This window comes from Aquarana catesbeiana, linkage group LG05 (assembly GCF_042186555.1).
Source record: "Aquarana catesbeiana isolate 2022-GZ linkage group LG05, ASM4218655v1, whole genome shotgun sequence".
NCBI classification, from domain to species: Eukaryota; Metazoa; Chordata; class Amphibia; order Anura; family Ranidae; genus Aquarana; species Aquarana catesbeiana.
In genome coordinates, this window is record NC_133328.1 from 465,852,448 (window position 1) to 465,880,172 (window position 27,725).

At 40.8% G+C, this 27,725-nt stretch overlaps 1 protein-coding gene across 7 annotated transcripts in view; it reads left to right on the forward strand.

The window, feature by feature from the left end:
* DLGAP1 (DLG associated protein 1) overlaps positions 1-27,725 on the forward strand; it is an 834,809-nt gene that overhangs the window by 791,920 nt on the left and 15,164 nt on the right. For 6 of the 7 annotated variants that reach the window (XM_073631412.1, XM_073631415.1, XM_073631414.1 and 3 more), the window contains 2 exons: positions 2,917-3,008; positions 7,631-7,783. In XM_073631412.1, the coding sequence (XP_073487513.1) occupies positions 2,917-3,008; positions 7,631-7,783 (245 nt within the window). Of the gene's footprint in view, positions 1-2,916; positions 3,009-7,630; positions 7,784-8,115; positions 9,694-27,725 lie in introns of those variants that run through there. The other variant, XM_073631417.1, reaches the window with a different exon arrangement.

Here is a 27,725-nt window from a genome sequence, read left to right on the forward strand (position 1 = left end):
TGGTCTGTGCCTTCCATGGCAGTGCTGGGACTTCAGCTTTACTGAGCAACAGGAGGAACCAAGCACCAGAGCTGCACAACACAGCAGAAGCTAAAACGAGAGGACGCCAGACACAGAATAAAAGATGAATAAGAAACAAAAGAATTCTGTTTTTTTATGTACTTTATAGGTAGTTCTCGTGGACAATCACAGGACAAAAAAATGTTATATGGGGCACATGGTAATATCACAGGAGTATATTTTTTCTGTAAAGTCACAAAATTTATAAAAAGTAATAGTGATCAAAAAAATAAAAAAAATAAAAACTGGAATAAATAATACATTCAATAAAATAAGGTAAAGCAAGATATTTTAGTGTATATATTTATTTCAAATGTATGCTCCCTGTATTATATACTGTATAAATATGATCAGAAATTATTACAAGTACTTAAGAATACATTATAAAGGAAAGGTGTTTCCCTAATATTTCAAGGGAAACTAAAGTGTATTACAAATGTACATTGGATCATTCTTGCCATTTTTATACAAAAGTAATTTGTGATGTGACTTTAATCACTTGTTGTTTGCAATTGACCTGAACAGAATGATAGGCTTGCAGTGATAGAGAGGGATAGTAAAATGTGTTCACTGTGTAGCACTACTGAACTGAAAGCAGGGTCTAAACATGTTTAATTGCATGCTGCACAGAAATAGTGGATTTGATTTATCACACAGAAAGACTAAGATCACATTCACACATGTATCTGAAGGAATACATGTTTCTCTAAAAGTTTCCTTTGCAATAAAAGTCCCACGAGTTTACACTTTACTTCTGTATATAGGCAGCAATAAGATTAGGCAATCTATTTAAAGGACTAGAAACTGTTCATTTAGCAAAATGAATGCTTACTTAGCTTAGTGTACTTAGTAAAGCTATATCCACTTTGAATACCCAACAGGATTATTACTCACCCATTCCTGAATGGTTAGTGTGAGCACCCTATTCAGTAAGGTATGTGACCGTTCATTTTTCTAAGAATAATCTATAGTCCTTTAGCCTGGGTTCACACTTGTACAAACACAGACATCACATGTAATTCGCACCGCATTGCTGTATATATATATTGTTGAACTTGCATTGCATTTGCATGAAAGTGCTGCAGGACTCTTTTTTTGTCCCGCACTGGAATCGTATCACATGGGTGTTCACACCTATGCAATCGGATTCCTTACCAATCAACAGTTTGCACTGCGATCTGTGGACCAATCTGGGGGAGACATTAACTTTGTACTGACACCTGCAGCGGTTCGCATAGGGCAGTGTGAACTGCCTGCTAGAGACATGGGACGTGGGAACCCGCACAGGAATCGCACTGGTTCCCACATCACGTATGTGTGAACCCAGCCTAAAAGCAGGACTCAAGTGAAGGAAATGAATAGCCCTTTAAAAATTACAATACAAAAGCAACTTTTGCTGCAATACTCACCTTCAGTCTGGAACGTTTTCTTGAAGTGCTCAATCTTCACCTAGAAATCCTCAGCATCCTGGGTTGAATAATGGTCAGTGACATTCAACTCACTTTCTCTGAGCCCTGCTTTCCTTTATAATCAGCAAGCGGAGGCAAGAGGCTGATAACAAGTCAAACTCAGATACTAAAGGGCTGTACACATGGGCTAAATATCGGGCGGCATCCGACGGTTCAGCAGAATTCGGCCAATGTGTATGGCAGCCATGTGGCTGGTTTCTGTCAAAGAGGCATGACTGATTAAGGTCTGCTAATCGGCATCTGATCAGCTCTCTAAGCACATGGCTGAAAGCGTTGACCAATGTGTTCTGGTGGAGTGGGGGAAGGGGCTTCCCCCTGTCAAAACACATAAAATCAGCAGGGAAGATCGCTGCACTAACATTGGATAGTTAGTACGGCGGCTCCTCCTGAGCTCTTGAGTTTTCTTTTCAGTTCAGCCCGCTGGGTTGAATGAAAAAAACCTCTAGTGTCTACCTGCTTTAAGCTGCTCATAGATGGAATGAAATTCAGTTCTGCAGGAACCGGCTAATTTCAATCCATGTATGGGCATGGTGTTTGTACAGAAGTCAGTCTACCATCGACTTCTGTACAACCGCCCTGCTGGAAAATTTTCCTCAATTAGTGCTTCAGGCTATAACCTGCAGCATCAATCAGTGTATTCTGACAGCAGAGAAGCCTTCCCACCATCAAAATACAATGATACAGGTTGCCCATTAGTTGAGAAAAAAAGCTGATCCATCTATGGCCTGCAGTTAAAAAAAAAGTACAATTAAAGTGATTGTAAAGTCTCTTTTTTTTTTTTTTAAATAACAAACATGTCATACTTACCTTCTCTGTGCAGTTGGTTTTGCACAGAACAGCCCTGATCCTCATCTTCTCAGCTTTTGCTGCTCCTAGCCCCTCCCCCCCCCGTCGAGTGCCCCCACAGTCAGCAGCTTCCTATGGGGGCACTGGAGCCGAGTCACAGTTCCGTGTGTCCATTCGGACACAGAGCCCCAACCCGGCCTCGCCCCCTCTCTCCCCTGATTGGCTGACTAACTTTGACAGCTGCAGGAGCCAATGGCATCGCTGCTGTGTCTCAGCGAATCAGGACAGCTTAGTAGACATTTGTGGACATCGCTGGACAGAGATGGGGCTCACGTAAGTAATTAGGGGGGTGCTGGGGTGGCTGTCACACACAAGTTTTTTTTTATCTTAATGCATAGGATGCATTAAGATAAAAAAAAAACTTCTGTGTTTACAACTCCTTTAATGGTGTACTAAGGATTATAGACAATTTTTTAAGCAATTTTTATCTTATAGTTTAGCTTTAATAAATCATTCCCACTACTGTAAATATATATATATATCACATATATATATGTATGTTATGAAAGTGAAACTAAGTTGGTCTTGTTTCCTTTTGCAGTCTTAGAGAAGATTCACAGTGCGGTCGGATGTGCCCAGCTCTTGATGTCACAGAAATTCTACCAGTTTAGAGAGCTGTGTGAGGAAAACCTGGTATGTAGACCTCAGATCCCTCCTTAAAACATGATAACTGATCACTTTCCATGTGAATTGAGTTTCTTTAAAAAAAAAAAAAAGTGATATATGCAGCTGAGCCAAGCTTTGCTGAGTTCATGCTTTGGGAATTTTCTACACCCTTATCTTCATGTCTGGTTCAGCATGCTGTACAATTACAAAGAGTTTTCCTGTTTATAATCCCCTTTTTACAATCCCCTGGCAAACATCAATGACTTGCATTGCATACAGCACCTTGTTTGTGTTTCCATGTGTGCAACTGCCCAGGCATGCTTACACCGGTGCTAGCACGAGTAATTGTATTTCACTTATGTACTGATGTAACATGCCTTTCTAGTTATTAGGTATTACCACTTCTGATGACCTAAATCCCGGTAATTGCTGGATTTATTCTTCTTCACTTCACATCTGTCATATGTGATTTTATAATGGGAAAATGATATAGGCTGTAAGCTGTGACTCTAGCTTTGCTCTAGATATCCCTGAAAACTGACGCGGCATCTCATGAGAGTGGGTTAGACAGATGGGCAACGTTTTTGCCCATTAAACTGTTAGTCAGTAGATGAGTAATCACAATGTCAGACTATGGTGTGCAAAGAAGGATCAACCACAATTTATTTTAGAGATTCATTTGTTTAAAAAGCGCCATCATGGATTCAAAAAACGATAAACTTTAATCAAAACCGATATTTCAGAACATGATACCAAATCTCCAATGTATTTGATTCCATTATCTTAGAGATAACCAAAAGGCAATGAAAGCATTTTCCTATCAATCACATGTGTCAGATTTGTTTCAGATGTTCATTTATGACCAAGATTAACTAGAAGATCCGCTGGTAGCTTAAATGGCTGGTTGAATGCTGAGTAATCATGAGACAATAGCAGTTCCTTCTCAAGAAGCTGGCGTTTGTAGATATAAGTTTGACTCATGTTAGTTAGTATACTTTGTAAAACATTGCAGCTGTCTATAGAGTTCTACAACTCAATGTTGATAAAGTCAGTGCTGTAAGCAGACCTACCATCCCTTTCTGTTTTTCCTGGTGTGTCTTATTACTTAGCACACATGCCCTAGCTTCTGTATGTCCATGGAATGCACAGAACGCACTTATTTATTATTTATTTATTACAGACATTCATATAGCAATGTCAAATTAAGCAGCGCTTTCTATATATATTGTACAATCATAACAGTCCCTGCCCTTGAGGAGTTTACAACTTTAATTTAAAATAATTGCAGATTGTGTTTCTTGTGTGAGCGTACATTTTTCTAATAAAGGCACATCAAAATCTATCAAAAACATTTTACTGAAAACAGCATTTTATGCCTTTTTGCATGATGCATCTTTTTAATATACAAAAGATTGTCAAGGAAATGTGCAAACACCACCACCCAAATAGTGCGCTTAAAGCCAAAATTTAGGCAAAGCTATATTTTGGATAGAATGGGGAAGGGTGGGAACCTGTGTCAAGTTTTAAATGCTGACTGTCTTCCATTGAGGAGATTGATTTAAAGTACCGTTTGCCTTCATAGATGAGATTTATATTCTTTTCTTGCTTTGTCTGACAAATAAGAGGCAATCTCAGGAGGAACAACAGCAGTAAAATTCTGACAGGGATTCTAAACCTTCATCACTTTGCTCAAAAATCTTTCTGTGTTCCTGTTGGGGAATTTCCTCTACTGTCCTGTTTTGTCCGTCACCTATGAAATATGCAGGAGGCGGGGAGATTTTATTTTACTTCTTATTCTCACATAGACAAGAAGGCAAGTAGAATTCTCCTAAATAGAGAGACAAAGACTGCAATGAAATGTTCACATAGCATTCTACCCTTGCCCATTCTATCCAAATAAAAAGACTTTTTTAGAAGAAGAAAAGTCCTGGACGGCCACACACCACTAAAGGCATCTTTATTGATGTAATAAAATCCAATACAGTCACTCCATATTCAAAAGAAACAGGGAAAAGCAGCTAATGCGTTTCACACCATGCAGTGGTGCTTAATCAATGATTAAGCACCACTGCATGGTGTGAAACGCGTTAGCTGCTTTTCCCTGTTTCTTTTGAATATGAAGTGACTGTATTGGATTTTATTACATCAATAAAGATGCCTTTAGCGGTGTGCGGCCGTCCAGGACTTTTCTTCTTCTTCCAAGTTTGTGCAGAGCCAGCACCTGTGAGTCTTTAATAGGACGGGTGTTTCAAAAAGGTCTGGAGCTTTTTGGAGCGGTAATCTTTTACTAAAAAGACTTTAAAGTGATATTAGTGATATTAAAGTCTTGTTTTTTTTTTGTTTAAAAATAAATAACAAACATTTTATACTTACCTGCTCTGTGCAGTGGTTTTGCACAGAGCAGCCCCGATCCTCTTCTTGTCGGGTCCCTCGCCGACGCTCCTGGCTCCTCCTTCCTGCCGAGTGCCCCCACAGCAAACAGCTTGCTATGGGGGCACCTGAGCTAAGCCACTGCTCCGTGTATCCATTCAGGCACGGAGCTGTGGCTCAGCCCCACCCCCTCTCTCCTCATTGGCTCATTGGTTTTGATTGACTGTCTCAGTCAATGAGGAGGGAGAGTCCCAGACAGCCAAGGCTCTCGTGCAACATCGCTGATGAGCCTTATCGAGATGAGGCTCAGATAAGTATTAGGGGGGGGCTGGTGGGGCACTGCTGCACACAAAAGGTTTTTTATAGAATGCGTTAAGATAAAAAAAAACCTTCTGCCTTTAGAACTACTTTAAGATATAATTTGGCTAGTGTAACAAAGACTGTAAGTCCACCTTTCTAACCATGTTTCATGTTACACTCATATTTAGGTCACAGTCCACAGCTCCCACTCTCAAACTTCCCCCCTATCCTTACTGAATTTGGGGGTTCTTCTCCCCACAGGCTCGCCATCCATTCTCAGAGATCTGTGAATGGAAAGACTACAATGCCAATGCGGAAGAGGGACGCCTAAACTTCAATGAAACACAAGTGTGGCGACACCACTGCACTTGTAGTCCATTGATAACTTCCCCCAGCCCTATAAATGAAAGTCCATGCCTCAGTACAGACATGTGGCTGGAGGAAGAGTCTGCAGGAACCTGTGCATTGCACTCATGATGCAATGGTTTGCAGGCTACAGTGCAAAAAAAGGGTGGAGTATTTAACAAAAAAAGCCATACAGCTAAACTCACAGTGGAAAGTATATAGAAACTCCTTTATCTGTAAGTCTAGTTACATCAAGTGACTTAGCGATTAGCACTTATGCTTGCAGCAATAGGGTGTTTCGTTCAGATCTTGACCAGGACACAATCTGCATGAAGTTTACATGCTTGCCCTGTGTTTGCAAGCTTTCCTCTGGGTACTCAGTGTCAAATCATTGCAAAGACATGCTGGTATGTTAATTGGTTTCTATCCAAATTGTACAATCAAGAGTATAAATCAGCTATGCACATGTGTCATCACATTCTGCATGCCAGTGCCAAGCCAAGCAATTGAGGAGGGTTAAGGAAGGACCTGGTGACCTACCTCTTAAAAAATGAATCAAGAAAGTTTAATGGAAAACTGCTCTCTGGAGCAGTGGTCTCCAAATGGTGGTCTTTTGCTTGCCTTTATCTGGCCCTTGAGTCACCATGCCATACACTGACACCAATGATGGGGCACCATTCCCCTCACAGGCACCAATGATGGGGCATCAGTCTTTCCACTGACACCGATGATGAGGCCACTGACACCAATGATGGAGCAATATTCTTCCCACTGATACCAACGTTGGGGCACTCTTCCTCCCCTAATACCAAAGATATGGAAATTTTTACTCCCTTATCCCTTGCAGTGGGTATGTGCCCGCACTGCAATGGTTATTAGCTTGTTTCGGTCTAGGGCAGTGGTCTCCAAACTGCAGCCTGCTAGTTGGATGTGGCCTTTTGCTTGCCTTTATCAAGCCCTTGGGGCACCGTGCCATCCACAGGTACCAATGATGGGACATCATTCCTTCAACTAATGCCAAAAATGGGTCACTATTTCTTCCACTAAAACCAATGATGGGGCACTGTCCCCCCCTAAAGACTCAAGGACAGTAAACTGGTCCTTTGTTCAAAAAGTTTGGAGACCCTTGCTTTAGCATATCAGACATTGTACCCAGGGAGCTGGCCTATAGAATCACCAAGAGTCTGAAATAACTGTAAAGATAAAGATTTCAGATAATAAGGCTACCTGAAACCATTTTATGACAAGTAATACACAATTGACCTAAAGTGGTTTAAATTATTCCTGAAGTTATGCAGTGGGGTAACATTGCAGATGCCCACAGGTATGGAATTGCCTGGGCATTTATCAGCTTTATCCGATAGTATTGTACTACTTCTAGTAATGAAATTTTAAAATTTGGTAGGTTAAAAATGGACTAATTTCTAATTTTTCTATTTGCTATTGTCAAAATAAGCACTGTTTGGGCCTAAGCGTAATATAACATAGAATCATTCAAGTTTATATAAAGAGTAAAAAGATTTTTAGAGTGTCAAATACATATGAACTTTGATGGGATTGGTGGGTGGAATGTTTTTCCTACTACACAATTTACTAATGGAATTGACCTAATCCTTGCTGTGATTGTTTTGCAGAATCCCAATGCTCACCCCAGGCCAACATCTCAGGATTTAGCAGGGTTTTGGGACATGTTACAACTGTCTATAGAAAATATTAGTATGAAATTTGATGAACTTCATCAGCTTAAAGCCAACAACTGGAAACAGATGGATCCCATTGATAAAAAGGTAGGTAGAGCAAAGTCTGCCATTTTTGTTATATATAATGAAAAGTAATTTACATAGCTTTTTCACATTTTCAATCACAATGAATTACTAAGAATAAACCAAGTTATTGTAAACACAGTGAGCACAGAGGATTTAACCTGTTTAGCACTGATAGGACTCTCTTTGGACTTACAGTACTTAACAGGTTGATCAACTTTTAGAAGGGTGGAAAAATAATTTAAATTTTGGTATTTTTCTTTCTTTTTTATATTTTTTTACGAAAAACATAAACAAAAAAAGAAACACTAACATAAATAGAGTTGCAAAATTATCCATTTACTTGCACATTCCAGGCGTTACTACCAAGAAAATTAAGGAAGCACAGAAAACACCACTGAACCTGGTATTCACCACAAAAACAGCAGCAAAAACTACAAAGGGACCTCCGCCATCCTTCAAAACTAGGACAAAATAAGCCCTTTAACTTACTTTGTGTAAATATTTTTACCTTTTTGGTGGGGTGTTCACTCTCAGGTAATATTTTAATAGATTTAATAAAGAATTCCCTTAGGTTACTAGTTAAATGTAGTACATTACTATTGAGATGGAGAGCTTGTAAGATCTAGACTATCTCTATTTAGTTTCTTCTGTGCTCTTATAGGGTACTAATATCCTGATAGAAATGTTATTTCCTGCCTCTGTATAAGTACATCTATAATATATCAGCTCAACACAACATTTCAGAACTGGCTTTCAGTATTTTTGTATTTATTCTTTTGAGATGGAACTTCTGCCAAAATGTATTTTTAGGTTTGGAAAGAACGGTAAAGGGTTAGAACCTTGGTCTGTTTAACGCTGTCTCTGTCCCAACTATAGGGATCTAGGGCCCGTTCACATCAGAATGCCTTGCAGAAAACCGGCATTCTGTTTGTTTCCTACACTGCGTTCAAAACGCCCTGCACTTCAGCAGGTGTCAATGCAATGCTAACGACACCCCAAATGCAGGTCGCAAACAAACTGTGTTGGCCTGCACCTGATTGCATGGTACAGAAGTACCATGCAACCCAGTTACAGTGCATTTTTTAAAGTAGTGCTTGCACTTATTATGGTGCAGTGCGATTTCAGCCTATTCAAATCAATGGGCTGAAAACATACTGCACTCAAATTGCACAGGAATGGCCTAGGAATGCGAGTACGTTCCTGTGTGATTCTTGGTGTGAACAAGCCCTTACCCTCACATCTTGTCTGTCGCTGGTATTAAAAGTGCGGGGAAAGCCAACATTTACCAATCCTCACCAGAGCAAGAGGTAAGGGAAAATTTCTAAACATGGAGATCTACTTCAGTGGCAGCTGTTAAAGTTGGGATTTCCTCTCTATTTCTGATGTGTCTCTAAAACAACATGTGAGGAAGGTCCACACAATGACAGCAGGAAAAGCTTACAGAGGTTCTAGCCCTTTTTTGATCTATCTAAAACCAAAAAATATTTTTGCTCCACTTTAAGATAGAATGATCAATACATTCACAGCATCTCATCAAGGAATAAAAACCAAGGCACTGATACTGTAAGTATTCAGTATCTGTGGTTGTTTTTGACTTATCGTTTAGTACACATAAATCATGAAAGCATTCAATTTTCATCCCACATCTTTTATAGAAAGAAAATAACTTTATTATCTATATCCCCCAGGAAAGATTAAACCTACTATAATGTGTAAATATATATTTTGTCCATGTGATAGTTATCGTAATACAATTTTGCAGAGTAATGCTTTGCTATTTCAAGAACATATAGTGGGTCTTATGACATCTTTCCAGTCAATATTTAGAAAATAAAGCATAACCAAGAAAAAAAATGGACAAAAAATATTGTCATAAAAAAAATATTTATTATTAATTAAAGAAAACATAAGTATGTAGATGCCAGTGCAGTATACCCAATAAAGCCGCCTTCTTACCTTGTCTCCCTAATTCTGCATATTTTACAGCTCCAAAGCAGAGGCCAATTTCCAAGATAACATAGTAATGTAAATCATGTCATAGCTTATACACATTGGGTTGTCCATCTGTGATCACCAGGGGCCAAATAACTGCTATCTACCTGTGCATATTCATCTGCACACCACCATTACAGGCATCATGACTGCATATATGGACAAACTTGATATTCATCCTGACATACTCCATGTCATTCTGAAGTTAAATACTCTCAGTAACATTTAGTATTTGAAGTTTCGTGTACCTTTGTGATCTACCTCACTAAAGCCTAATGTCTTCCATTATTAGTAAACGTACTGCTAAAAAAGCTGACTGTGTATATTAACAGTTTTTGATAGATAGATAAATAGATAGATAGATAGATATGAAAGTAGACATTTGGAGCCTACAGGCATAGATATGTTATTTGTCATGTCCTCCATATTTTTCCATTAACTAATTAGCACTGGGTCACATGAGAGGGTTCTTCTTGGCTATGTTAGGACCTTTTTTAGAGTCACTTTACTACACACATAGAGTACCTTTGTTTTGTGTCATCTTCATCAATGCCCTGGGGCAAGGCAGAGGTCCCCTTGGGGGAATGTTCAATCTTAAGGCGGACCTCCACTCTTAGAGCTGTACTACACCAAGTACACTTGAACTGCAACTGGTGTCTAGTTAACCCTTGGTTCCCCATGATAATGTACATCATCTCTGTAATGTGCATTTAGGAGGGACATGCTGAGCCATCTCTCTCTCTTCCCCCCTCTCTCCCTTTCTCCATCTCCCTCTCCCCCAATGGGTTCAGCCCCACAGAAGCACCCAGTACTTCTGAGAATTTTTACCAAAGGGCTGTATTATGAGTCTCTGACTCAATGGAGGTTTACGACAGCAATCTTCAACCTGGCTAATTAACAGGCATGTGCAGAACCTGGCAAAATGTTTATGCATTCCATTCAAGCTGATCTGCCTTGTGTCAATGTGTCTTGAACTGGTTGTTTTGGAAGGGAGTGTAAGATTTAAATCTGACCTTCTTCGTTGCTAATTTTTTTTTAAATGAGAGTGAAAAAGTTCCCCATTCTCCCACTCTGTTCAAAGTTCCTCAGACCTCATAATTTTCACACTCAGCCTTGCCTTTTTACTAAGCTGAGTGAACATTTACTTGGCTATGTGAACAATGTTTTATAAAAAAAGTTCATCAAAGAAGCAAATTGAGAGCCTGTAAAACAACAAAAGGAGCCTGAAGCTCCAAGAGAAAACAAAATATTATTATGCAATATTTTAGATTTACCTGACCTAAAGAGGATTTTTTAAAAATATTTTACATTTTCATTTCTGATGATGATAAATTAAGAAATTACAAAGTTTATATCACACCCCAATGATCTCTTCATGATTTTTGTCAATTATTAAATTAGAGATGCAGAGATGCAGAAGAATGTACTTTCTTACTGCATTTATTCCAGCATTTTTCTTTATTAATGTTGCACTTGTGCCAGGCCCAACCATAGGCAAAAATGGTTGTGTTCATCTCTAGTTTGGCACACGTGAGCTTTTGTATTCTATATGGCTGAGCCTGAGACTTGTGCTCATTTGTAGAAGACCACTATGAACACTGAAAGATGCAAACACTGCCTGGTCCCTGCGTGCATTTGCAATGAAGAGGTACATTTGTCTGCACCAAGGTCTGCTATTATATTTACAGTGTGAAAATTATCTAGTGGAAGGATACAGTTGCTTTTTGAAAAATATCATGCATTATAGGGGGCAACTGATGGTAGTCATTAAGGCGTCATCTGTGGCACACTTTTACTTCTTTGCCTTGGAAACTAAGCTTTGTTCCTGAAGCCAGTATTAACCCACCATCCAACTATGTAGGGAAGGCACCTTTATTGGTTACTGATGCACTCTGATCAGATAGATGGATGGTGGCTTAGGTTTGGTAGGTTGAAATTGAGCTGTACAGTCAAAAAATGTGTAGACCCCTGCAAAACAGACTATAGCGAAAGCTTGGAAGACTCCAGCTCTCAACTCACTAGAAACCACAAACAGGGTCACCCAGGCTATGATTCATGCTAAAATAGAAGCAGCTCTCCTAGATAGGGTAGTGCAGTATTCTAAAATATGGCAAACATGGGTGACTCATTTTTTGCACCTACATTTTGATGACTCTCTGTTACTTCCCTAACAGCATTACCCCTGACATATCCCCAATTCTTCCAGTTCTTTGCGTTTCAGGTCCTCCTCCGGAAATCCCCTATCCCCCACCTCCCTCTTTTCCCACTCTTTTTCCTCTCTCTCATTTCTTTTTCTTCTTTGCCATTTGTCTCTCTATCAGTCCAAACTTGATGACTGTGGCCTTTCACCTAGTCCATATTGCAATCTTCGGCTACCTCCTGGTTTTATTTCCTTACGCCTAGGTCTACTTTCTGGATTATGACTGGGTCCTCTCTTTTGTTGACCACTATCCTTCAATGTATGTTTTTTGATTGGCATCACCTGTGTTACCTAATGGTTTTTAAAGTCTAATCTTTGGACTGCTCTGTATCTCTCCCCTGTTGGTTTTCTGTCAATTTACTGTTTGCCATTTTGTCATGTGTCTCTGTAAATGCCAATAAACAGATTGAACAAGGAAAAAAAAGTGTAGACCCTCCACAAGGGGTCACACAGGAAATGCCTTTCTAGCTCAAAAAAAATAATAGTAGACTAGAGCTGCACGATTAATCGTTAAAGAATCGAGATAGAGATTCTACCCCCCTTGCGATGTTAACAAAGCATTTTCCCGATTCAGTGCAGAGAGTTCTCTGCTCACAGCTGTCAACTGTCAAAAAAAAAAACAGGCAGTCTGCCAACTTCATCACAACATCTCTTAGACGATAAAGAGAAACATTGTAACACTTTTAGATCAAAGGAATGAACTTCAGTCTGTAAATAAGGAACATTTAAACCACTTAAAGACTAAGCCTTTTTATGACACTTGTTGCTTACAAATTAAAATCAGTATTTTTTGCTTGAAAATTACTTAGAACCCCTCCCACCCACTCCGCATTCTATATCCCGGTCCCTCACTCCCTCCCGTCTCCAGCCTCCTCCGCCTCTGTTATCAGTGAACAGCGGAGACCGGGAGGAAGCACAGCTCAGGACTGAGGGCGGGGGGAATGGGCCGTCCAAATTAACTTTTTAGGTTAAGACGCTGGTGATTGGTTGCTAGGACACAGGTGGTCATAATTAAGCAATCCCCAGCTTGCTAATATAAAAATTGACTCTGCCAGCTCCCGCCCTCTGTCCAGAACTGTGCTGCCTCCCGATCTCCTGTGGAAACAGGTAAGACACTGCTGTGGGAGGGAAGGGGGGCCAGAGATTAATGCTGTAGGGGAAAGGGGACAGAAGACACCACTGTGTGTTTGTGTGGGGGGGGGGTGATGTGAAGGGGGCAGAGGACACTATTATGGGCAGTGTCACCCCCATAGCAGTGTCCTCTTCCACCCTTCACATCACCCCCCACTCCCCGAACCCTGCATTCTGAGCCAAATACACTCCTTAACCGTGAATTCTGAGCACAACGCACTGCTGAACCCTGCATTGTGAGTGCAATGCACTCCTGAACCCTGCATTCTGAGCGCAACGCACTCCTGAACCCTGCATTCTGAGCGCAACGCACTCCTGATCCCTACATTCTGAGCAAAACACATTCCCCATCCCTGTATTGTGAGTGCAACGCACTCCTGATCATAGCATTCTGAGCGCAACGCATTCCTGAACCCTGCATTCTGAGCGAAACACACTCCTGATCTCTGCATCTTGAGCGTAACACACTTTTGATCCCTGCATTCTGAGTGCAACGCACTCCTGATCCCTACATTCTGAGCACAACACACTCCCGATCCTTGCATTCTGAGCGCATCGCACTCCTGATCCCTGCATTCTGAGCGCAACGCATTCCTGAACCCTGCATTCTGAGCTAAACGCACTCCTGATCTCTGCATCTTGAGAGTAACACACTTTTGATCCCTGCATTCTGAGCGCAACACACTCCTGATCCCTGCATTCTGTGCGCAAAGCACTCCTGATCCCTGCATTCTGAGCGCAACACATTCCTGAACCCTGCATTCTGAGCGAAACCCACTCCTGATCTCTGCATCTTGAGCGTAACACACTTTTGATCCCTGCATTCTGAGTGCAACACACTCCTGATCCCTACATTCTGAGCGCAACACACTCCCGATCCTTGCATTCTGAGCGCATCGCACTCCTGATCCCTGCATTCTGAGCGCAACGCATTCCTGAACCCTGCATTCTGAGCTAAACGCACTCCTGATCCCTGCATTCTGAGTGCAACGCATTCCTGAACCCTGCATTCTGAGCGAAACGCACTCCTGATCTCTGCATCTTGAGCGTAACACACTTTTGATCCCTGCATTCTGAGTGCAACGCACTCCTGATCCCTACATTCTGAGCGCAACACACTCCCGATCCTTGCATTCTGAGCGCATCGCACTCCTGATCCCTGCATTCTGAGCGCAACGCATTCCTGAACCCTGCATTCTGTGCTAAACGCACTCCTGATCTCTGCATCTTGAGCGTAACACACTTTTGATCCCTGCATTCTGAGCGCAACACACTCCTGAACCCTGCATTCTGAGCGAAACGCACTCCTGATCTCTGCACCTTGAGCGTAACACACTTTTGATCCCTGCATTCTGAGTGCAACACACTCCTGATCCCTACATTCTGAGCGCAACACACTCCCGATCCTTGCATTCTGAGCGCATCGCACTCCTGATCCCTGCATTCTGAGCGCAACGCATTCCTGAACCCTGCATTCTGAGCTAAACGCACTCCTGATCTCTGCATCTTGAGCGTAACACACTTTTGATCCCTGCATTCTGAGTGCAATGCAATCCTGAACCCTGCATTCTGAGCAAGAGGAACTCCTTAACCCTGCATTCTGAGTGCAACGCACTCCTTAACCCTGACCTTTGACTTCGTTAGGGTTGTTCAAGTAAATCTCCATCTCTCGAAGGTTGCCTACCCCTGCTCTAGAGAATAAAAGGGAGGTTGTTGCAATATTTTATGTCACACTGTATTTGCACAGCAGTCTTTCAAACACATTTTTTTGGGAAAAAACACACTTTAATGAATTTATAAAAAACTAAAAAGTAAAGTTAGCCCAATTCTCTTGTATAATCTGAGAGATGATGTTACTCCGCGAGAAACATGATCTTTATTCTAAGCAAAAAAATTGTGATTCTCATTTTGGCCAGAATCATGCAGCTCTATAGTAGAAACTACATTTGTTTTCCTAAGCACAACTTTGAGTTTTCAAAGTTCATAAAAGGCTGACAGGTTCATTTTATTTAAAAAATGTGAGAGATATAATTATGATGTGACTTAGTACACACCTTCCTGAATGTCTAACATTGGCCACAGATGTTACAATGGTTTTGGTAAATGTACAGTATCTAAAGGAGGTTATACAGAAATTGCAAAATAAGGATTATAACCAGTGTGGCCAGCTTTATGCAACGTTGGCACTGGCTTCATTTGAAATTAGCTTGAAAAATATCTTAACAAATCTGCATTGTTCACTGCAGTAATAAAGGTCACTCTGTGCAGATGCTGTACCAATACCAAGATAACCAGAGAGAACTATGTAAACACAGTCCAGTTTTCCCAGATAAAAATATCACATTTTTGTTTTCTTGATAATTATTTTTTAGGATTTGCAGGTGGTGCTTATGGCAACATTATGGTTACATTAATAAATATATTTCTTTTTTTATCTTTTGTACTATTGAGGAACTTTCAAACAAATAATGTAACAAAGGACATTTTATGCTCCCTTTATCACAACTGTTTTGTCTTTTTTGATTTATAAACTTAGGGTATTTTTTTAAAACAAGAACTTGCTTGTAGTGACCAATCAGATTCCTTGTTTTCATTTTCCCAGAGGTAAAAGATAAAGATTGATTGGTCAAAGTAAGTGGGTTTTTCACTTTTTTGACATTTTTTTTTATCTGTGCTTCTTTTTTAGAAAAGTTAGAACCAAGAAAGTTGGATATTAACAATGTTAGGTATACCTAACCCTAATTGTTCCTGCTAGGTCATCAATTTTAAACAGTGATTTCTATAAGTAGCTTGACTGCTTTGTTCACTTACAGTCTTCCAGGTGAAGTAACATGACCTTGTTTGGACACTCAGAAGCAGATTTTGTGCTAACCCTAGCTCTCTCTCTGTATGAGGCCAGGGTCACACTGGTACGACACGATAGTTGTACCACTTTGGATCTGACTTTGCCCTGTGACTTGAAGTCCGACATGCGTTTGAACAGGGATCCGACTTTGATCCCCAACAATACCAGGCACTGTCTGGTATGAATCTTTAGGGGGAACTCCAAGCAAAAATGTTTAAAAAAACGGCATGGGTTCCCCCTCCAAGAGCATACCAGGCCCTTCGGTCTGGTATGGATTTTCAGGGGAACCCCCATGCTGCAAAAACAGCTTGGAGCCCCCCCAAAATCCATACCAGACCCTTATCCGAGCACACAGCCAGACAGGTCAGGAAAGGGGGTGGGGATGAGCGAGCGCTCCCCCCTGAACCGGACCAGGCCGCATGCCCTCAACGTCGGGGGGATGAGTGCTTTGGGGCCCATATTGATGAGGACAAGGGCCTCTTCCCGACAACCCTGGCTGTTGGTTGTTGAGGTCTGCGGGCAGGAAGCTTATCAGAAACTGTTAGCCCCCTTTAACAAGGGGGCCCCCAGATTCCGGCCCCCACCCTATGTGAATGAGTATGGGGTACATTGTACCCCTACACATTCACCTAAAAAAAAAGACAAAAATAAAACACATTATACAGGTTTTAAAAGAAATTTATTAAGGCAGCTCCGTTGTCTCCGTCTCTGATTTCTTCTCCCCTCTCCGTCTCTTCTGTCCCCTCTGCTGACGTCTTTTATCTCTGCTGGTTCTTCTCCCCTCTTCTGCGCTCTCCGCTGATGTCTTCTAGCCCTCTTTGGTTCTTCTCCCTCTGTCTGCTGTCTTCTCCGCTATCTTCTCGCTCTTTTGCTGGGTCTTCTCCACTGTGTTCTCCCTCTGTTCCTCTTCTGATGTTGACACTACGCTCTCGATTTATCTGCTGCGGATTTTAAAATGGCTAGTTGTAGTGGGCAACACAAACATTTCTTAATCATACAATAAGGCCGCAGGGTCTTAGCTTTAACCATGAGTTATATCCAGCTATCTTTAGGGCACAGGTGAAAAAAAATGCATCCCCTAAATCCCCTGTTTACAGCAAGCCTCCATTTTTTTTAGGTGACGGACCTCTTCTTTATACTAGGAGAAGCTTACCTCTTTAGATCCTGTTTTTCTCTTTTTTTATTGGAGACTATAGACTGCAAGAGGTTGCAAATAAGCCCTGAGTCAGGAGGAGAGCCCCTTCAGTATCCCTAGCTTAGTCTGTCTTTGACTTTACTCTTACAGCTGCTGAACTACCTAAAGAGGAGGTAGATAAAGAAGATCACTCACTGTTTCTGAGGTATCCGATAAGGATGAGACACCTTTTGCTAGGATCTCACCAAAACTTAAGGAGTAACTCCACTTTTGTTGAGAAAACAATATTCCCCTCTGGGTGATATACCATATATACTCGAGTATAGGCTGACCCGAATATAAGCCGAGGCACCTAATTTTACCACAAAAAACTGGGAAAACGTATTGACTCGAGTATAAGCCTAGGGTGGGAAATGCAGCAGCTACTGGATAAACAATGCCCATCTGCAGCCTCACTGTGCACATCTGCAGCCTCACTGTGCCCATTTTCACCCTCATTGTGCCCACCTGTATCATCAGTGCCCATCTGCAGCCTCACTGTGCCCATCTGCAGCCTCACTGTGTCCATCTGCAGCCTCACTGTGCCCATCTGCAGCTTCACTGTGCCCATTTGCAGCCTCGTTGTGTCCATCTGTAGCTGTACCTGTGATAACTAAAACAGCGGGTGTCTCCCGCTGTGTCATGCCCATCTGCAGCTGTACCTTTGATAACTAAAACAGCGGTTGTCTCCCGCTGTGTCATACAGTGGGAGACTATTTAGTCTATTTCGGCCTTCAATTGTAACAAAGCCCAGCCTCCTCCTCGTCCGTGATAAACGGAACACTGATACAGTTTCTCAGCATTGCATCAGTGTTCCGTCTATCACGGACGAGGAGGAGGCAGGACTTTGTTACAATGGACCGCCGCACAGACTGTATGACACCCACTGTTTTAGTTATCAAAGGTACAGCTGCAGATGGGCGTGACACAGCAGGAGACACCCGCTGTTTTAGTAATCACAGGTACAGCACTCGAGTATAAGCCGAAGGGGGGGTTTCAGCCTAAAAAATGTGCTGAAAAACTCGGCTTATACTCGAGTATATACGGTATGTATATTGCAGGGATTTTAACAAACGTTGTTGCACATTCCTACATTTTGTTATTCTGAAGAAAAAGCTGTTTGTCTCTGTCCATGTGCAAAGTGAATCTGTATAGAAGCAATTTTATAATTAGTAATCAGCTTCTGCACTTGCAGAGCTCTAATAGGAAAGGGACAGGGTCTGCATTCCTTTAGATGTGATTTGTCTTTGGGAGTATCTCACCAAAAATGAATTTTTTTTGTAGATGAAGATCAAAATCTAACTTAGTGTCTTAGTGAAGATTAATGGTAAAATCAGTAAACCAATCACACAAGCAGGAAATAACATTTCTGGGGGGCATTCTGTACACCATCTGTGTACAGAATGCCTCCGGGTTACTATATTGCAGTGTTTCTGAACTCCAGTCCTCAAGGCACCCCAACGGGTCATGTTTTCAGGCTTCCCGTTATTTTGCACAGGTGATTTGATCAGTTTTACTGCCTTAGTAATTACCACAGCTGTTTCATCTGAGGGAAATCCTGAAAACATGACCTGTCGGGGCACCTTGAGGACTGGAGTTGAGAAACACTACTATATTGCATTGCATTTTAAAGAAAATTATAGCGCTGCAGATTGAAAAGGAAAGGTCATTTAAAAAAATAATTCAATTACAATATGACTTGCATTGCAATTGTATGTACTACTGTGGTATTATTTTCCCACAAAAGTGGAGTTACCCTTTAAGCATACTATTGCTACACTTATTGAGGCTGTACAATCATGCTGTACTATAAGTCTGAGTCTGCTTACCCTAAGGTCTTAAACATGGGTTCTTTAAAAATGCCCAAGGCCTCAGCTCACTCACTCTGAAGCTGGATTCACACCTATGCATTTTTAGTGCTTTTTGCATTTTGCAGATTTGCATTACAGAACATGTTCCATAGGAAACCATGTTCACTGGACTGTAGTGCAAATCTGCAAAATGCAAAAAGCACTAAAAGTGCATAGGTGTGAATCCAGCTTTAGATCCTATCTTGAGACCCTGGCTCCATTTTAACAGATCTATCCATTCAAAACCACCTAAGACTTTTACCTGTGTCCTTATTCTAATGTAGATAGCTTGGCACATACTCTTCATAAGATATTCAGGATGAGCTTAATTTCTGTTCACATGAGAAAAAATATCTGGCTTAAATGCTGGTCTGCGGAACTCTCAAGCAGAAAGCATCTCAGAGGAAAAGCCTTCAAGAGAGCACCTAGTTGGTACATCCTTGGACAAATACATCAAGGAAATCACTGTGGGAATCCTTTTGCCCCTCTCAGGCTTCATTTTCCAAGTCTAAACCTGGGGCATTCTTCCTTTAGAAGTCATGGACCTCTAAACCAGCCAAGTCTGTGTCCAAGCCCTTTTCCCAATGAAGGGGTGCTTCCTTTGTCAGAGAATGGGGAAATCTATCTGCTTTCTTAGCCATCAGGTACCTAGAACTCAAAGACATTTGGGTCCAAAGTGTTTTTTCCAGGGGCCACAAAGTAGAGTTTTGAACTCCGGAAAGCTCTCACAATGGCTTGGAAAGTCCTTACAATTGATGCCTATCAGACTGGGGAGGGGTTCTGGATGCCCTCTTGGTGCAGGGGACTTAGACATTATTTGAAGCTCATCCTCCCTTCAACATCCTTGAACATATGGCAATTTGGTTGTCTCTTCAACACTGGACCTCTCAGCTGTGAGATCACTAGAAATAAGCTTTTTAGTCTGCATTAACAAAATTGATAATATCACATTTCATCATTTTCCAGATGATTTGTTTCCTCATATTGTTCAATGCAAACCATTAAAGAGATAAGCTTTTGGTTCAGTCTGAATTTAGGTTCTAACTAAACATTGCCTGAAAGACCCTTTTCACACTGGAGCATTTTTCATGTGCTAAAGGGCTAAAACTAGTGCCTGTAAGGCGCCTGAAAAACATCTCCTAATGCTCCCCAGTGTGAAAGCCCAACTGCTTTCACACTGGGGCGATGCGCTGGCAAGACGTTAAAAAAAATTCCTGCAAGCAGCATCTTTGGGGCATCGGAGGAACGGTGTATAAACCGCTCCTCCACCACCCCTGCCCACTGAAATGAATGGGCACCGCTGCCGAAGCGCCTGCAAATCGCTTCAGCAGCAGCTCTTCTCGGGTGCATTTAACCCTTTCTTAGGCCGCTAGCGGGGTTTAAAAATGGCCACTTGCGACCGAATAGCGTCGCTAAAACGACAGTAAATCGCCACTAAAACTAGCGGCGATTTACCGCTAACGCGGCCGCGTTGTCAGTGTGAAAGGGCTCTTAGGGCATTCTACCGAGCGATGGACTTTTTTCAACAGGAACCAAATGTCACATATGGTAACCATTTTTCCTCTGCTACTTTATGTGACAGCTTCCTGTCAATGGTTGTTAAGGAAGTAGCAGATGCTGGCATCTGCCACATTCTTAACAATCAGGGACATCATTGAATCCCATGAATTTGTTGGCCAGAAATCCCTTACCGTGTTAACAAATGGCAGAGATAGTGCTGACATCACACTGACCAGATATGGCCACAAGGACTTGTTAAACACTGTCTGTGTGAGTGTTTATTTACATTTCACTTTTTTTTGTGTGCATAGGGGGTAATATCTGGGGGCACCTTCTTGTTAAAGGGACTTTCAGAATCCCAGGTACATTCAGCTCCTTCCTAAAGGTCATGTAACCAGAATCCAGTTGGGTCATGCCACAGGAGTGGCTTACATCAAAAATAAAGGAGGCACCAGAAAGGATGCCTCTCAAACAGAAGCAGACTTGATTTTCACTGCACATTCTAGCCCTGTCCACTGTCCACAACCCAAAATTGGCAGGCTTCTTTTCATAGCCATTGGTGTCTGGATCTGAGGTATAGTTTCTCCACCTGTATGTGTTCCAAGCCCTTTGCCAAAGGTGGAGGATGCCAGATGTGCATCCTCTGGCATCTAGATTCAACAACAAACTGGAAACGTTTGTTGCTAGGTCCAGCGACCCTTGGGCCTTCACAGTGGATGTTATGGTCACTCCATGGGATCAGTTGAACTTGATCTATGCCTTCTGTCCTCTACAGCTCCTCCCTCATGTGCTCTACAAGTTTGAAATGGAGGACATTTCAGTGATACTCATTCCAAAACTGGTCTATAAGGTTGTGGTACTCACACTATGTGCAGACTCTCTGAGAGCCCTTCCAGATAGTCCAGACCTTCTGTTCTATAGACGGGTCCACAATTTTGCTTCTCAGGTCACTGGTTTTAACAGAATGACTGTTGAAGTTCAAGTTCTGAGTGACAGGGACCTATCGGATTTGATCATTCCTAAGTTCCTAAAGACTAGGAAATCCATCTTCTTGCAAAGTTTATCACTACACCTGGAAGGGATACTTTGCATAATGCAAAGCTTGGTAATTCCACTCTGGAAAGCGGACACATTCTTTCCTACCTCCAGTCTGATCTGGATCATTATCTGCTCTTGAGTACCATCAAGGGGCAAATCTCATCCTCAGCCATTTTGTTTTAGAGACTGTTGACCTCTCTCATTCCTCAGTCAAGGCCTTTTTGTAAAGGGGTGCACACATTGCTCTCCCTGTATGTTCCTCTCTGGCTGTGTGGGACCTTTACCTGGTTCTAGCAGACTTTGAAAGGTCGCCTTTTAGCCGTTTGAAAATATTTGGGAAATCCCCTTGTTTGACCTCATTCACACAGTGGATTTACTCATTGCTATAATCTCTCTGTGGCGTTGTACTCTAAAGAGCCTTTCCTAGTGTCACACAAGGATAAGGTTGTTCTGGTGTGTTCTTGGAATACAGTACAAGACACAAATGTAATCATACGGTTACCATACTAAATCATAATATTACTGGCTGCAGTTAAATAGTGGGGTGAGATATTCTATTCCTATATAAAAAAATCTAGTGAATATAATAATGCAATCTTATGCGATTATAAGTTGCGATCATGAACAATAAAAATTGCAATCCTATGCGATCCTCCCAATGACAACCTGTATAGCATACACACCTCTATATACACACATGCATGTAGCATTCATATGCAATAGAGAAATTTGCAACCCTGTGCGATAATTGCAATACTGCGATAATTGCAGTGACAACCTGTAATTTACATAAATCTATATAAAGGGCATCAATATACAATAATCAATATAGAAATAAAGTGAACCGTGTTTAAAGTGCTCTTGTGCCAAACTAATTCATGCATTAATCTGTGTCCATAAAATCACAGCATAAAGTTGATATAACAGTAAAGTGCTCGTGTCCACTCTTGTGCTCCCCCTTTTGTGTACGCGTTCACCTTAGAGCGTGTGACCCAGCACCTAAGCTCGGTCAAAATGTGCTTTTAAACCACCTCTGGGTTTATGGTCAGCATTTAGATCCTTGGATGGTTGTTTGCAGTAATATTCATATGGAAAACAGAGGAAACTGGATAGTGTATTACCGTTTTAAAAGTTTTATTCAAAATGACAATATTCCCTATATTAGGGTACTCACATTTAATAGGTGCTATGAGCGCACCACTCTGTATCAAGCCATACAAATATAAAGGCCCTGTGCTGATGTGTCCTCTCCTGCTCTGAGATCACTCCACTGTCTCACAAACCGTCCTGTTCCCTCCCCTCCCCAACATGTGTCGATACCGGGAAATGTCGTATCTTCCTCAGGGGGAATAATCTTTTTTTTATATATAGGAATAGAATATCTCACCACCACTATTTAACTGCAGCCAGTAATATTATGATTTAGTACAGTTACCGTATGATTACATTTGGATAGCGCAGCATTATATTGGTACAAAACTTTTTGGCACGAGCATATGGGACGTGATCAATGCTAGCAGCTGTCCTTTAATCATTTCTACTTATCATTTGGATTTTCACATGGTAGCTCTCAAGATTCTGTTTGTTTTTCATACAGTACAAGACACAGGTTCCTCCCCTTTGCTCTGTACGATCTCCCTATTACTTACTACTGAACTGATGTTTGGTGGAAGATGGGTGGGTTATAAAGGGGATTTCTCTTCAGCTTCTTTTCAATGTCCAATAACTTGAAGGTAGCTGCTTATAACCCATGGTTAAGACTAAGATCCTGTGACCATTATGGCTCATAAAGTTTGTGTTTTATTTGAAATAAACATTGTTTAGAGAGGTGTTTTCATTCTCACTGCATTTTACTGCTATGCATGTTGTGGAATTAAACATTTTCTTTGATATACTTAAATTAATTGTACTTCGTAAAGTAGCCCATAAAAGTCAAAATAATTTTGTAAGTGAGACAGTTTTGGACCAAATCTCTTAATTGTATTTATAGCTAATGTATATATTTAAGTGCAGCTAGTATAAGTACTTGACTTGATATCAGCCTCTTGCAGTCTCCTATACCAGCCTTTATCAAATGTTTTACCCTGGAGAAATCCCTGAAAAAAATTTCAGGTGAAATGGAATTTCTGCTCAAAATGATACTTATAGCTGATGGTACATATTCATGAAATTAAATAAATAATAATAATGGCCAGAAGGAAACTCAGGATGTGAAAATTGTAGTTCCTTTCTTTATTAGTGGTCAGTGAAAAATTTCCTCCTAATCTTTGAGGCTGATAAGTAGTTGTAAAGAAGGGCCCAGTTCATTGGTGGTTAGTGAAAAAGTGTATCTCTACAATGGTTAACCCAGTATTTCTTGAGTAGTGAGCAATTCACTACTGCTCACTACTCAAGGAACCCCTAACAAATTTTGGAGGAACCTTGCGGTTTCACAGAACCTTGTTGATAAAGGCTGCCTTATGCCCTGTACACACGAATGGTTTTCCCATTGGAATAAACTCTAAAGGTTTTTCCGACTGAGTTCCGACGGAATTCCGCTCAAGCTGTCTTGCATACACACGGTCACACCAAACTCCGACTGTCCAGAACGCGGTGACGTACAACACGTACGACGGGAGTAGAAAACGGAAGTTCAATAGCCAGTAGCCAATAGCTTCCGTCTCGTACTTGCTTCAGAGCATGCAAATTGGTTCCGTCGGAAAAATTTAGAACATGTTCTCTTTCTAGGTCCATCAGAATTTTCGACGTAAAAAGTCTGATGTAGCATACACACGATTGGAATATACTATGAAAAGCTCCCGTCGGACTTTTTCTGTAGGACATTCCGCTCATGTGTACGTGGCATAAGACAGCTGCTGTCAGATTGACAGAGAATAGAAGCCAGTCAAGTATGCCACATACAAATGATAAGGAACATGCTGATAAGATAAGGGAGCAGAATAAGTGAAGGTATGCCCTCATCAGTCTCATCAGTCTGCTGCTGCTCTTTCATTGGCCAGTCAGTACTGAGTGCTGGTGGAGAAAGGACACCAATGTATTCCTTAAGAGCTGTGAAACCTTAGGACTTGATAGACAGAAATACTAATAATTTGGCAGATAAAACAGCTCCCTCATATGTATTTCATATGTGCATTTAGCTATTTGCCTGGAGTTCAAGTTGACCTTTTATTAAAAAAAAAAAATGCACCCGTGGTCAGCAGACTGCAGGTGCAATGTTAGGCTCCTGCAGAATCTCAGTATAGCTGTCTGCCTGTACCTCCCATATGGGTAGACAGTTACTGGAGAGCAGGAAAAACAATGAACTACAAGAGTGCTCACCAGCACCCTCATAGTTCATTGAGAACTACAAGCCGTCTGCCTCGGTGGAAGACAGTAATTGTAGTTAATTCATTCACAGATCTTTGTGACCGAATGACATGGCCATGTGGGGTGTGGGGCCCTGTCTGCATACTCTTTTTAAATGATGACAGTGGGTGCAGGGGAAGTTCCACCGCCCACTGTCACAATGAATGATTGGAGGGGAGTAGGCAGGTGCTCCTTGGTAGCATGTTACATGTTATATCCTAAATACCTGTGTAACATGTACCATGTTACCAAAGGTGAATTTATCCTTTAAGCTTTAATGCTGTATTTTCTAAAGATTATCATAAAGCAGTAATGGAAAACTAGCTCTACTACACCAGCTATAAATCACAGTTATATGTGTCTTATTTACCTCATGTAGCATTGTACATTAAACCAGGTTGTGGCTTTATATAAATAAATAATATAGTAGCATGCTGAAAAGACCAATAATGCTCAGAATCACAGAGCACCAATCAGAAATTGGCTTTCTCACCTAACAGCACAAACATACTTTAAGCTTCTGTGGATTGGTGCACATTCAAACTCTGCATCCCATTTAAAAAAATTATTTCTTTTGCTGTCTTGGCACAGAGGCAACACAGCTTCATACCAAAGCTATAGCAAACATCACATTACAGTCACTTTACTTGGGCGTTGTTTTGCTTCTGTTGACCAGAAGGTATTGAAGCTGATTTGTTACACTTAGTAAACTTCTTAAAGATTAAAGACTTATTAATGAAAATTAGGTTTGCCAAACTTACTTACCAAGCTTAATCGTTGTATTCCTGTATTATGGTGCATGTTAGTCATAGTTCACCAATCTCAGCAATGTGTACACATGCTTTGATTACCTAAAGTAGCTAACAGATAAATTAAGTCATATAATTAGCTTCAATTGCCTTGTTAAAATGCCATGATTATTCTTATGGTTTAAGGCAATAAGTGTAAATCTATGATTGTACTTACTCATGCTGAGGAACTCTGCGCATAATTTTTAAAAAAATTTTGTATAGAATGAAGGCCTAACACGTTCTTTAGGTTTTGTTGCTTGTGTCTTTGTTGAGAGATCTCCTTTCACCTTCTATCCCAGTGACAATATGGTCAACAGAACAGTAAATAAGAGTAAATCTAAGGCCGGCCATAGACAGTTAGAATTCTGCTGAACCGGTCGAAATTCGAACCGTGTACCATGGGCAGGCTGAATGTACCAAGTTGATCGGTTGATCAACTTGGGTGTAACCAGCCTACCAGATGTACTTGCTATTATCGCTAGCGGCTGCTATAGCCGCTAGCAATAATCACCGTCCCTGCCACGAGAATACAATCTCTCAGCACTCTGTCAGCAATCTGTCAGTACTGTCTGTGTTGATGGAGGAATTGCAGGAAAGAAATTTGCACCATCTATTGCCGGCCATCTTGTTATTGTCTGTGTCTTGTTGAACATGACCCTCACTTGCTGTTCCAAAATCAATATTGTCACCAAAAAAGGAAGTGGAGAAACTTTACTAGGACACATAAAAACCCGACAGAAGTGTAAAGTTGGCCATAGATGTTTAGAATTTTAAACAAACATTTTTAGAAAAGAATGTTCCAAGAAAGTTTGTTCTTTTTGCTAATCAATAGTGGGTGAAACCGATGTTTGTTTTCAACAGAGTGACGACAAGATTTAAAGGAGCAGGCTGGAGATTTTTATCAAATTAATTTCTAAAAGTGTATGTGGCTTTCATTCAGTAAAATCAATTTATTAAAAAATCAAATGTTAAAAGCAAACAAAATCATTTGATTGACATTCAAATGCTCCGAGAACTTTTGTACCCATTTTCCTAAAACTTTTTTAAAGAAATTTCATTTGAAATTCTATTCATCTATGGCCAGCCTAACTCTTCATATTCTATCCAAAATTAAAACTTATAGCTGAAGTTACACTTTAAGTTTACATCTTTGCTCTAGAACTGCACTTCCCATAACCCATAATGCCTACCTTACCTTAGGGCAGTTCTAGAAAATTCAACTCAACTAGCATTTAAGTGCAAAAATGATGGATCAATTTAACCCAACCCCCTGATGTGTGTGTATATATATATATATATTTGAAAGATAGATAGATAGACAGCTAGATAGATTGATTTTTTTTTTTTTTTGGTCTTTTCCACTTTGGCATTATGCAAACTGTAAATCCTATTAGTAGACTGTGTTCGCTGATTTTGCTGCATAGCATAGACCGTGGCAAACTCTGCCAACATTCTTTTCAGTTCTTGGTTGCAGTTTTAATTCCCTGGTAGGGGTGATTGGCAGCTCTATAAAAAGGTAATCATGTAGTATAAATCTTTTTTCAAGCTTTTAATGACTACTAGTAAGAAGCAAGATGATTACTAAGCAGCCACAGGCCAAGAAACAGGTCTTAGAGCTTCAGACAAAACACAATAGTTAATAATAAATATGTCTGGTGAAAAGCTAGAGAGCTAGAGCGAAAGTTTAACACATTTTTTGGACATGCCACTTGAAAGAAAACAAATGATTAATACGTTTCTGGTTTTATAGCAGGAAGTGATCCCTATTCCTGACAACATCCGGCTTGGACATGTTTTGAACCCCAGTTAGCTACTATCCACAATGAAATTCCATAAGTAATGTATCTCAGAATCAGGAAAAAATAGCAGTGCCTGAGATGACTTTAAGCAAGTTTACTGGTGACTTGTATATTTACTATAGTTCTTTTATTTTTATCTTCCAGTCAGCTAAATATCCATGACCATTTACAATTTTTTTTGTAAGTGTACTCCAATAACTTCAGTATATTTGACATTGCATATTATTCAAATAATCTACACAGTTCATTACTACAAAAGAAGCCTTCATACCCCTTCACATTTTCTTCCTAACTAATA